This window comes from Mytilus galloprovincialis, chromosome 3, assembly GCF_965363235.1.
Source record: "Mytilus galloprovincialis chromosome 3, xbMytGall1.hap1.1, whole genome shotgun sequence".
Lineage (NCBI taxonomy): Eukaryota > Metazoa > Mollusca > Bivalvia > Mytilida > Mytilidae > Mytilus > Mytilus galloprovincialis.
This window is the reverse complement of record NC_134840.1, coordinates 100,391,227-100,404,581: the sequence shown is the minus strand read 5'-3', so window position 1 is coordinate 100,404,581 and position 13,355 is coordinate 100,391,227. Positions and strand designations below refer to the sequence as shown.

Here is a 13,355-nt window from a genome sequence, read left to right as displayed (position 1 = left end):
TGTCCATTCGTTTTTGATGTGTTTTGTTATTTGATTTTGCCATGTGATTATGGACTTTCCGATTTGATTTTCCTCTGAGTTCAGTATTTTTGTCATTTTACTTTTTTGGATACATAAATGTCAATACTCATTATTTTGTTATATTGCTGAATCTTCAAAATGCTCAACCAAACCACTTTCTAAACTCTAAACATCAATTTCATCAGCAATCAAAGCCGTGCTTCGGTGTTGACATGAATATCAATAATGTGGTCATTGTTATATAAATTTCCTGTTTACAACACTTTGGATATTTCGAAAAACTAAGGATTTTCTTATCCCAGGCATAGATTATCTAAGCCGTATTTGGAACAACTTTTTTGGAATTTTGGATCCTCAATGTTCTTCAACTTTGTACTTGTTTGGCTTTATAAATATTTTGATATGAGCGTCACTGGTGAGTCGTATGTAGACGAAACGCGCGCCTGGCGTACTACCTGTAATTCAGTGGTTGTCGTTTGTTTATGTGTTACATATTTGTTTTTTGTTCATTTGTTTATATAAATAAGGCCGTTAGTTTTCTCGTTTAAATTGTTTTACATTGTCTTATCGGGGCCTTTTATAGCTGACTATGCGGTATGGGCTTTGCTCATTGTTCATTGTTCATTGTTCAAGGCCGTACGGTATAGTTGTTCATGTCTGTGTCATTTTGGTCTCTTGTGGACAGCTGTCTCGTTGGCAATCATACCACATTTTTTTTTATAAATTATAATCCTGGTACCTTTAAAAACTATATTCCTAGTCATTCTGTCTATACATACTTATGTATGTCAATGTCTGGATGTTAAAATACACACAATCTAAGTCTCTTTCCTCTTGTAATGTAATTTTATGCTTGCATTCACAGAAGAATTACTTCCTCAAAACATAAAAAAATATGAAAGAATTGGTCCTACTTTGTCATAATAAAAAAGGACCAACGTAGATATAACGAGACGGATAATCATACGTTCAAAGCTGAAGAAGGTTGAACATTTTGATAACTTTTGCCTCCGATTGGGTTTTCTCTGTCAACTGTAGGTTTAAAGATATAATGACAATTAATGCATTTTACCCTTATGTTTTTTTTTTTATTTATATCTATTTTTTCATGTGGTTATCAGATATAAAATAATTGATAGATATTACCCTTATGCAATATTTGTATCCATGACTACCCAACTTTAAACCATATGCCCTTATATTTATTCAGTGCCGAATTTGGTTCAGTAGAGTCCGTGACGATCTCTGAGAAAGTTTGCAGATCTTTATAATGGACCCAAAAATTATTCCAAATCTTTGTTTTAGGCTATAACTCCTTTATAAGCCATTTAATGGTTTCAGTTGTTTTTTTACATTTTTGTTGACATTGTATTTCTGATCAGTGTTGCACTTTATAGTTTTTTTTACATATCCATTATTATAGTTTCCGGATGTAAATAGGTAGGCAAATGAAAATATACCAACTGCTATCATTGTCAGTTTGTTTTAGATTTATGAGTTTGACTGTCCCTTTGGTATCTTTCGTCCCTCTTTTAAGGGTAATTGCTCCTGAAAGAGTCATCCGATAACTTTAGAAATACAAGAGTTAGCCAATCATGATGTTTCTGAGCAGTTTCGTCCACTGTAAGATTTTTTCTATCTATCATGGTGTTTAAAATATATAAGGCAACAAATGCATTTACTATAAATAAAGGCAACAGTAGTATACCGCTGTTCGAAAGTCATAAATCGATTGAGAGAAAACAAATCCGGGTTACAAACTAAAAGCGAGGAAAGCACATCAACTATAAGAGGAAATTACAACAAAACAACAGAAACACTGAAGTGAACAGAAAACAGGTTCATATCTTGGAATACGCAATTTACGAATCCAGGTTCTAAATCCCACTAATATCATGTAGATTATATCACCATTACAGTGCAACTATTAACAAATGTAGATACACATAAACATTGTGTGAAAATAACTTTATAAATGTGGTTCGTCCGAAGCGCTTTTATGGATAATTCTGCATCAGGAATATTTGAAAGCCACAGGTGTACATATACTCATTGAGTAGCTTTATGACAAGGACGGTAAATGATTAAATCCACCTTGTATGAGAAGCTTCATTGTTTTGGACAAAAGGAACAAACCATTCATCGCTCTTTCAGCTCTTCATAGTTTAACTAGGATTAGGATTTTTAAAGAGTTTGCACTCGAGCATCACTAAAAAGATGAAATGTTAAAACGCACATCTGGTGCGGTAAAATATGTTATACCGTTATAATGATTATATATATATATATATGTTTAACTGATCCTTTCTTTTGTCAAACAACGCACATTGACTTAATCAAATGAATCCGAAAAGATTTCCTTTTTATTGTATGTAGTGATTTCTAGACAGCAGTTGTTCTTTCCGACGTTTCCCCCTTATTTGCCAGGACATTGTCAGTTTCTTTACGACTTTTACGCAAACGGTTTGCATGTAACTTTAGTATTGTCTGCTTCCTTTTAACATTTGAAACCAAATCGAATGTTTTTCTGATTAATTATATAATATGTCTTCCGGAGTTCATACCATTCGGATTTCCTTCGATTAAATGTGTTGTCTTGATTTGTAGGAGACACTTACATTACCCTAATGATTCATACTGTTCACTCCTTTTGAAGCAAATCCTTTAATTTTTGTAATTCAATTTTTCCTTCGTAATCAATTAATGAGATTTAACATTAATAATAATATTTATTCAGGAAAAGGCAATATATACAAATACGTTATAATTTGTTAATACAACATTAAAATATAGCAATGGTTGTAACATTAGTAATCTACTGTTGGCAACATATATGTATTGATAAGTATTGTTAACAAATAAAAAGTAAAATCACAAAAATTCTGAACTCAGAGGAAAATGAAATCCCTAATCATGGCAAAATCAAATGACAAAACACACAAAAAACGAATGAACAACAACTGTCACATTCCTGACTTCTTACAGGCATTTCAAATGTAGAAAATGGTGGATAAAACCTGGTTTTATAGCGCTAAACCTCTCAATTTGTACGACAGTCGTCTCATCAAATTTCTTTATATTTACAATGATGTTATATTTATTACAATGATGTTATATTTACAATGATGTTAAAAGTTTATAACAAAGGAAAGAAAAAAAACAACCTCCCCCCCCCAAAAAAAAAGCAGAAACAAAACCAAACAAACCCCGATGCCACTAAAACATTTCAGGTTTCTTGAATGAATTAGTTTGTGATGATATTTGTATAAAATTCTAACTATTTATAACTTGTCCATTCCACAAAACCTTAGAACCGCAGACAATTTGTATATTTTGAACATAACTTCAGTTATATAGTTAATGCAAAGTAATGTGTTTAATATTTGTTATTGTTTCGTTTAATTTTGTCAAGTTGTAAGGCAAACAATCCTATGCCCATTGAATAGACAAGTCAAATTTATCATAAAAGGTACTATATTGTTTTGAAAAGTAATTTTTCAATTTTATCTTAAAATCTATTTAACATTATTGTTTTTGTAAATGATTTGTTCATATACTTTCACTGTACACATCTATTTTTTTCATACAAAGTCATCTTTACACCAATTCATATACACAGTGGTGTAACAAATCTCAGATAACACAACAGAAATTTCGTTTGAGAAATTGTTTTCCTCTAACACGCTGAATTGCAAGCATCAAATTGAGGTATGTATTCTCGGGTGTCTTCTGTTTCCATATCTTCAGGACCTCATACATTTGCGAGAACAAATCTTTCGGGTGTTTAACATAAACTGCTTCTATGTCAGAAAATGTTAAACCAAGTTCAATGCCTAGCTGAATCACACAATTCCCTAACTTTCTTGATAATGTAGAGAGAAATCTGTCGTCGGGAGTATCTTGAAACCCAAAGCTAGTATTTTCTGAAGAAGAAGGCATATATATTTCCAAAACATTTAGGAACACTTAGATCATTTTAAACAACTAGAGGCTCTAAAGAGCCTGTGTCGCTCACCTTGGTCTATGTGAATATTAAACAAAGGACACAGATGGGTTCAAGACAAAATTGTGGTTTGGTGATTGTGATGTGTTTGTAGATCTTACTTTACTGAACATTCTTGCTGCTTACAATTATCTCTATCTATAATGAACTTGGCCCAGTAGTTACAGTTGAAAATGTTATTAAAATTTTACAAATTTTGTGAAAATTGTTAAAAAATGACTATATAAAGGGCAATAATTCCTTAGGGGGTCAATTGACCATTTTGGTCATGTTGACTTCTTTTTAGGTTTTACTTTGATGTACATTATTGCTGTTTACAGTTTATCTCTATCTATAATAATATTCAAGATAATAACCAAAAACAGCAAAACGTCCCTAAAATTACCAATTCAGGGGAGCAACCCAACAAAGGGTTGTCCGATTGGTCTGTAAATTTCAGGGCAGATAGATCTTGACCTGATTAACAATTTTACACCTGTCAGATTTGCTCTAAATGCTTTGGTTTTTGAGTTATAACCCAAAAACTCCATTTTACCCTTATGTTCTATTTTTAGCCGTGGCGGCCATCTTGGTTGGTAGGCCGAGTCACCGGACACATTTTTTAAACTAGATACCCCAAAGATGATTGTGGCCAAGTTTGGATTAATTTGGCCCAGTAGTTTCAGAGAAGAAGATTTTTGTAAAAGATTAAGATTTACGAAACATGGTTAAAAATTGACTATAAAGGGCAATAACTCTTAAAGAGGTCAACTGACCATTTCGGTCATGTTGACTTATTTGTAAATCTTACTTTGCTGAACATTATTGCTGTTTACAGTTTATCTCTATCTATAATAATGTTCAAGATAATAACCAAAAACAGCAAAATTTCCTTAAAATTACCAATTCAGGGGCAGCAACCAAACAACAGGTTGTCTGATTCATCTGAAAATTTCAGGGCAGATAGATCTTGACCTGATAAACAATTTTACCCCCATGTCAGATTTGTTCTAAATGCTTTGGTTTTTGAGTTATAAGCCAAAAACTGCATTTTACCCCTATGTTCTATTTTTAGACGTGGCGGCCATCTTGGTTAGTTGGCCGGGTCACTAAACTAGATACCCCAATGATGATTGTGGCCAAGTTTGGTTTAATTTGGCCCAGTAGTTTCACAGAAGATTTTTGTAAAAGTTAACGACGCAGGACGACGACGGACGCCGGACGCAAAGTGATGGGAAAAGCTCACCTGGCCTTTTGGGCCAGGTGAGCTAATAAAAAAAAAGAAAAAAAAAAACCCTGACTATTACTTATCATTGGACAATCAACTGGATGCAAAAAAAAAAAAAAAACTAAACTAAATTGCCAGCGGAAAATACTGGATAAGACATGCCCATTTAGTGAATTCTAAATAAATAACATATGCATATTGCTCGAATGATGCCATTTTCTCGTGTAAAAAATTAACTGACATTTTTACCATAGATAATGAAAATAACAATTTCTTTTGTGTCTTAAACGCTTTTATGGATTAACCTCGGATTCACCAGGTAAGCTTAAAGCCAAAATTATATGACCATAAGTGAAATGAATATGAAAGCCAAACTATACCTAAGGTCATTTTTGTCGGAGGGACACTGAACCTCAGTTTCTTAATGATTTCTATATGTATCAAAAGGTATGTTATATATCAAGTTTATACCAAAGCACAGACTTCTTAATTGAATATACATTCGGAAACCAATAGTCCACAAGAATCTGTATATAATCAGTGCAAATGTTAGGAAAGATTGTGTTTATTATTATTATTCTTTTTATACTATATTCATAACAGCGCATTATACAATATTAAATTACCGTAAGCACTTTCTAACATATATTAATTCAGAGAAATAGAAAGTTCACAATTTGGAAGCTGAACTCATCTCTTAAGTAGTTTTTTCTCTCGACCGACCCTCATTGTCAAATTCTAGACGTAAGTCAAGTTAAAATGAACCTTAATTTTGTGTTTGAATCAGAATGGTTATTAACAAAGCAAGATACATTTCTCCTTAAAGACAATACACCAGTAGATGCATTGCAGAAGACGCTTATCCTGCCGAAGCACATTGTTTTGCTTCTTTTGGAAGAGTAATGCTTTTGGATTTCTGTATCATGGCTTAGAGAGTGCAACAGAATTGAATATAAATCGTTTGTTAAATAAATGTCTTACCAAGTAATCCTGGTTGTCCCTTGAATACCTTAAAAACAAAAACACAATCTGTCATCTGTATATATCACATTCATTATCGTTTTTTTCTTATAGATGATGCAATTGATATAAAACCTTAATGTCTTGTTAAAGTACTGAAAATTAAGGACTTCTGAAGTTCGTCTTTCTGGAGTTTTTATTGTTGCATGCCGGAATTCATGTTGCTCCGTACCAGATGACTTATTACCTTTAATAATTATTTGACACATTGTAAATTGTATTTTATTTGGAACTTTCAGTTAGTTCATGGATACAAGTTAGCAACTGATTATTGTATCTCTTCTTATACTCAATCATCTCATTTGAAACTAATGCTGCAGTGTAGGTAAATGAAATGACAGATGTTTGATAATAATTAAAATGAAGTAATTAGGTAATGTTTTCTGTGTAGACAGTTTCTTCGACCATTTTCTACATTTGAAAATGCCTGTACCAAGTCAGGAATATGACAGTTTTTGTCCATTCGTTTTTCATGTGTTTTGTCATTTGATTTTGCCATGTGATTAGGGACTTTCCGATTTGATTTTCCTCTGAGTTCAGTATTTTTGAGATTTTACTTTTTTCTTTCTACTATAATTTTTAAGATGAAAGTCATGCAAAAGTACAAACCGGGTTATTATTTTTTTAATTCTTATTCAAGGACAAAAGCTTTCATTAAAATTCGATTGACAAAGCAGTTGGTTTACGAAGGGTTAACAATGAACACAACACGTTATAAACTTCATGTGTTCCTTAGGTTTCGTTGTTTATAACCTAGAAAACTTGCTACAAATCTTATATAGAAATGGTTGTGATAACACTAGTTATACAAAGTAATTTCTTTGATCATATCACTTTATTAATTATGAAGTAATTGCTCCTAAATTATGAAAAATTTATGTTAAAAATCATTTTGGGTCCAACTTGTCATAATTTATAACAGTTATTAGGTTAGATATCTTTGGCCGCACCGCACGAGAAAATTGTAATGTTAAAGGATTTAATATGAACCTCAGCTCATGTTGGTTACAGATTAAAGGTTGAAGCCAATATATGCTTGGATATTTTTGGGTAAATAACACAACATCATGTTTGACAATTTGTCAGAAATGTGCTGATTTATGAGCCTTTTTAAAATACAATCTAAGAAAGAATTTTTTTTTCTGAGCATTTCGGCTTTTAAAACAAATCTTTTTTGAAGCTAACTTGTAACTTTTTTGTAAAACTGAACCTGATGATGTTGATTCAAGATATCTCAATTAGTTACTCATATGATATGTGATCAAATGCAGTAAAATGAACTCTTTTCAAGATCTCAGTTTGCTGATTACAATCAAACATATGAATCGATAAAATGTGTTAAAACCGAACATAAACTCATCAAAAGGTCTTTACCTCTATTAAGGGTCAATAATCTTATTTAATATGTTGACTTATTTGTATACTTTATCTTCTTGCTCTTACTTTTTAGTGCGGTCAAATTAGATTTAGAAACAGTAGTTAACAGTGTATGAATTTTCAATGAAACAAATCAGTTGGGTGTGGGAGCTAACTTAAAGATTCGTATGAAATCCAAGAAGAGAGATACCCAATACACAGAGGATTTGAACACTATGGAACCTATTTAACATCTTGCTCAATACTTTTGCAATGGCTTTAAAATACGGAAATTATTCTTTAAAAATAGGAAAAAGAATTCAAATTAACAGATGAAAAAAAGTATTGCCTACCTGACATAAATGATGCCGGTTGTCCGCAATGCTTTCTTGGGCATCTAAGATTTTCTTAAATGTCACATTCTGATTGCTTTCCTTCCATTGCAACAATGCAACAACCATAGCATCTTCTGCCCGACCCCAGTTATACTCAATTTTCTCCCAGTCTTTGGTCTTCAGTCCAAGATGCAAGAGGAACTCATTGAAGTGTGAGATATTCAATTCTGATGCAAGTCTCACTAGATGTTTATCATTTGGACTTTGACTTAAATCTTTAGCGGGAAATCCTACAAGATGTATAAACCAGTACATATTTAAATGTATCAAGAGTGCACACGCTGAAATGTTTCGCCTTAATTACTTATCATTGATATTATGTTGATATTCCTAAATATAAAGCTTTACTACAACTATCGCATAAACGTAACATGATCCAACAAAATGAGGTCAAGGTCATATAAACCAAACAAGAAATACATGTACACCTCACACTCATTCAATACACTGAATATAGTTGACCTATTGCTTATAATTTTTAAGAAACAGACTTGACCAAGAAAACTAAACATTCACCTAGGAACCATGAAAATGAGGTCAAGGTCAGATGAACAGTGCCAGGCAAACATTTACAGCTTACAACTCTTCCATACAACAAATATAGTTGACCTATTGCTTATAGTTTAATTAAGAAAATAAGACCAAATCACTAAAAGAGGGACGAAAGATACCAAAGGGACAGTCAAACTCAAAATCTAAAATAAACTGACAACGCCATGGCTTAAAATGAAAAAGACAAACAGACAAACAATAGTACACATGACACAACATAGAAAACTAAAGAATAAACAACACGAACCCCACCAAAAACTAGGGTGATCTCAGGTGCTCCGGAAGGGTAAGCAGATCCTGCTCCACATGTGGCACCCGTCGTGTTGCTTATGTGATAACAAATCCGGAAAATAGTCTAACTCGGTAGGTCACATTCATGAAAGGGAAGGGAATTGTAGTTACGACGTAAGGAACATATCCGATATCATTTGTGAAACGGTTATTCCATAACGGTCAACCAACTCGTGATGGCGTCCGTAAAATTTACGAAGGGATGATTTCAACTTCACCATTTGGAACTCTTGGTTTAATAGCTTCCTTTTGAGCAGCAACCCCCTATCAAGAAAATCATGATAGGAAATGCAAGCACAGGAATATCGTATCAATTGGAAGATATATACCCCGTATGCAGGTGCTGCTGGAATGTAGCTACTTAGAAATGGAAAGTTCACAATTGGAAAGCTAAAATCATCTCTTTTGTCGTAAAGTTTTGTTTTCAACCGACCCTCATTGTCAATTTCTAGATGTAAGTCTAGATATGAGACTGACTTAACTGTATCTGTAGTATCCTTTATCTCTAGTTCGATTGGATAGATGCGTTCCACATAGTCACCAAATTTTGAAGTATTTAGTGAAAGAACATCATCTATATAGCGGAAAGTTGAGTTAAAGGATATTGCTAACTTCTTGTCTTTACTTAACACTGAGCAATGAACCGTGAAAATGAGGTCAAGGTCAAATAAAACCTGCGAGACTGACATGTACATCATAAAATAATTCCATACACTAAATATAGTTGACATTTTGAATATAGCATTAGAAAAAAAACCAAAACTCAAAAACTTAACTTTGACCACTGAACCATAAAAATGAGGTCAAGGTTAGATGACAATTGCCAGCTGGACATGTACACCTTACCATCATTCAATACACCAAATATAGTTGACCAATTGTTTACAGTATAAGATAATCAGACCAATACACAAAAACTTAACTATAACCAATGAATCATGAAAATGAGGTCAAGGTCAGATGACACCTGCCAGTTGGAAATGTACACCTCACAGTCCTTTCATACATCGACCGAGACCTATTGCTTATAGTATCTGAGATATGGACTTGACCACAAAAACATTGTTCACTGATCCATGAAATGAGCTCAAGGTCAAGTGTAAACTGTCTGACTGGCGTATGGACCTTGCAAGCTACGCACTGACAACTTCGTAACATGAGGTATCTTTATACTAAGTATAAAGCATCCAGGTATTCCACTTTCTAAAATATAAAGCTTTTAAGAAGTTAGCTAACGCCGCCTCCGCCGCCGTAGCCGCAAACATCAACAGGCAATTGACAATTTTTATTATTTTTAAAACCTTATACAGGACTTGCGTAGGCCGTTGTACTTCAATACCCAGTCAACAAAGAAAGCATGGAAATCAACGACATAAACGTATTGCGGCAAGTGTCTCTTTCGAAATCGTAGTTGGTCTATTTCAATTAGATAAATTATACATCATTCATTTAATTATTTATTCATTTAACGTTTTGAAAATATCATATGATTGACTTATAATCCCCCTGTTATACAAACGGAAGCTTTTTCACCATACTCCAATTTATTTTCATATTGCAAAAGAGGGGCCAAAGATACCAGAGGAACAGTCAAACTCATAAATCAAAAATAAACTGACAACGTCATGGCTAAAAATGAAAAAGACAAACAGATAAATAATAGTTTAAAACAAACAATATAGAAAACTAAAGACTGAGCAACACGAACCCCACCAAAAACTCGGGGTGATCTCAGGTGTTCCGGTAGGATAAGCAGATCCTTCTCCACATGTGGCACCTGTCGGGTTGCTTATGTGATAACAAATCCGGAAAATAGTCTAATTCGGTAGGTCACATTCATGAAAAGGGAAGAGGATTGCAGTTCGACGTAATGAACATATCCGATATCACATGTGAAACGGTTATTCCATAATGGTCAAACAACTCCGTAAAATATACGAAGGGATGATTTCAACTTCACCATTTAAATGCAAGCACGGGAATATCGTATCAATTGGGAGATATATACTCCGTACACAGGCGCTGCTGGAATGTTGCTACTTAGAAATGGAAAGTTCACAGTTGAGAAGCTGAAATCATTTCTTTTGTCGTTAAGTTTTGTTTTCAACCGACCCTCATTGTCAATTTCTAGATGTAAGTCAAGATATGAGGCCGACCTAATTAAATCTGTTGTATCCTGTATCTCTAATTCGATTAGATAGATGCGTTCAACATAGTCACCAAATTTTGAATTATTTATGAGAGATCATCACCGTTATAGCGGAACGCAAAGTTCAAGAATATTGCTAACTTTATATCTTTCTTCATAAGGAGTTCCTGTATGGAGTCAGCCTGGTAATAATAAAGAAACAAATCCGTAATAAGAGGGGTACAATTGGTATACTTAAATAAACATGCAAACTGCATTACAAAAAGTATTGTTTCTAATTCTCCTTGTTCATGCTGTCATCAAAATTCTTACATGCAATTTGATTTAAAGTTAATGCGTTCTCAACTAAAATTTCAAATTCTCATGTACAGTTTTTTTCATACATTCCGTGAAATAACTAGGAAATAGCATATGTCAATGAAAAGATGCTAATTTTGAATAATTTGTCAAAGTATTTCTCAATTTTTTTATTGCTTTAATATTTTGTATAAGGTAGCATCTTTTTATAGTACATATGCTGTCTGTTTGATTTTATATGCTTCCAGCATTAAAATTTGATGTAGATGCTGTTTTTAAAATAATAATGTACTGGAGCATCTTACTTTTACTAGGATGCTAGTTTTGCATATTTTTTTTTTAAATATTTTTTTATTTTTTGGGGATGCTGGATTTCCTATATATTGAAATGCTGGCATCCAGTCATATTGGGATGCTGGCATCCCGTTATTTTGGGATGCTGGCATCCAGTCATATTGGGATGCTGACATCCCGTTTTATTGAGATGCTGGCATCCAGTCATATTGGGATGCTGGCATCCAGTTATTTTGGGATGCTGGCATCCAGTTCTTTTGGGATGCTGGCATCCAGTTCTTTTGGGATGCTGGCATCCCGTTTTATTGGGATGCTGGCATCCAGTCATATTGGGATGCTGGCATCCCGTTTTATCGGGATGCTGGCATCCCGTTATATTGAGATGCTGGCATCCCGTTATATTGAGATGCTGGCATCCCGTTATATTGGGATGCTGGCATCCCGAAAAAGCTGGATGCTGGGATCCAAAACTGTAGGAGTGCAGACATCGCAAAATATCCTAATGCAGTAATCCTACAAGTTCTGTTTGATATACTGTTGGCCGAATTTCTCCATTGCATAATTTTGTGTAATGCAAAAAATAAAACAACAACAAAAATCCGTTTGTTGTTTTCCTCCCAACACTTTATCTAATGACGTCAGGGATATTATGACGTAAGAGGTGTTTTACCATCATGCGTAGAGATTCATGCAGAGACAGTAAACATGATAAGAAATCAAATCTCAAGAATCACTTATACCGATATAAATATTTTTTGAAAAGTAATAAAAACAGGTAACCCTTTTAATATTCTCTTATTTGTTAGTTTTTCTTTTGTTTAATACTGAAAGCGCTTGCACTATTTTTCTACGCTTATTGCGGCAAATCCCACCCGCATGACGTCATGTAAAAAGAATGTTTAAAATCGGCGAAGTGGACATGGTTGCAAGGGGAAGGACGAAAAACACTTCTTTGGCCAGTATGCCGCAATTTATTGTCATTTTGATATAACAGAAACATGTACGCAATAGAACGCTACTCATACAGGTAAGACAAAGTAGATTTGCTTATATTTTACATGCACTTCGTAGTCCGAGATTTCTCAGATTTAGCCATTTATAAGGAATATTCTACTCAACTCGACAACTGTATGTCTGTAATGGTTTCAAATATATATATTATCAGATGTCGAATTTTTCTATAGGAGACGATTTGACTTGTGCCCGTCCGAGATTACTCTGACGTCCTACGCTCATGGGCCTAGCTTGTCTTGCAAAACAGCTGAAGTCCGAGCAATCTCGGACGCATTTCAGTGACTTGATACGCCAGCCGGATATACATATAATTCTGATTACTTCCAGAAGGAATTACAGGCTTAAATGGTTAGGCAACAATGATTAATGTCAGTCGCCAGATTCTCCCATGTTGTCGGGGAGGCCGTTGCACTTCGATCCGTTTGTGGTAGCCAATGGTGATTCCAGAACTTTCTATAAATTGGATTTTGGGAGGGGGGCACTGACTGCCATAACAAAGGTACCCGCTAAAGTCATCTTTTAGTGTTTACCTCAGTCTGTATAATAAACCAATTTTTTTCACACGAAAAAGGAGGGGGGCTGGATCCGCCTATGGTAGCGATGAGCCTCCGAGACAGACATACTTTAATATGACTACATGAGAGTTTTTACCATTTTTTTTACATCGAGTCTATGAGAGAGAAATTATGACTGTAACAGTGCTTAGTGCCAAATTACCAAAAAACTTGAAGGAAGACTATTTCTATATTAGGGTAG

General features: G+C 34.0%; 1 protein-coding gene across 1 annotated transcript in view; it reads right to left on the bottom strand.

Moving 5' to 3' along the window:
• Positions 1–3,477: 3,477 nt before the first annotated feature.
• LOC143069527 (uncharacterized) overlaps positions 3,478–13,355 on the bottom strand; it is a 52,450-nt gene continuing 42,572 nt past the window's right edge. The window contains exons 6-8 of the mRNA XM_076244206.1: positions 7,961–8,232; positions 6,213–6,240; positions 3,478–3,944 (exon numbers count right to left, since the gene is read on the bottom strand). Coding sequence (XP_076100321.1) covers positions 3,655–3,944; positions 6,213–6,240; positions 7,961–8,232 — 590 coding nt within the window. The 3' untranslated portion in view covers positions 3,478–3,654. The remainder of the gene's footprint in view (positions 3,945–6,212; positions 6,241–7,960; positions 8,233–13,355) is intronic.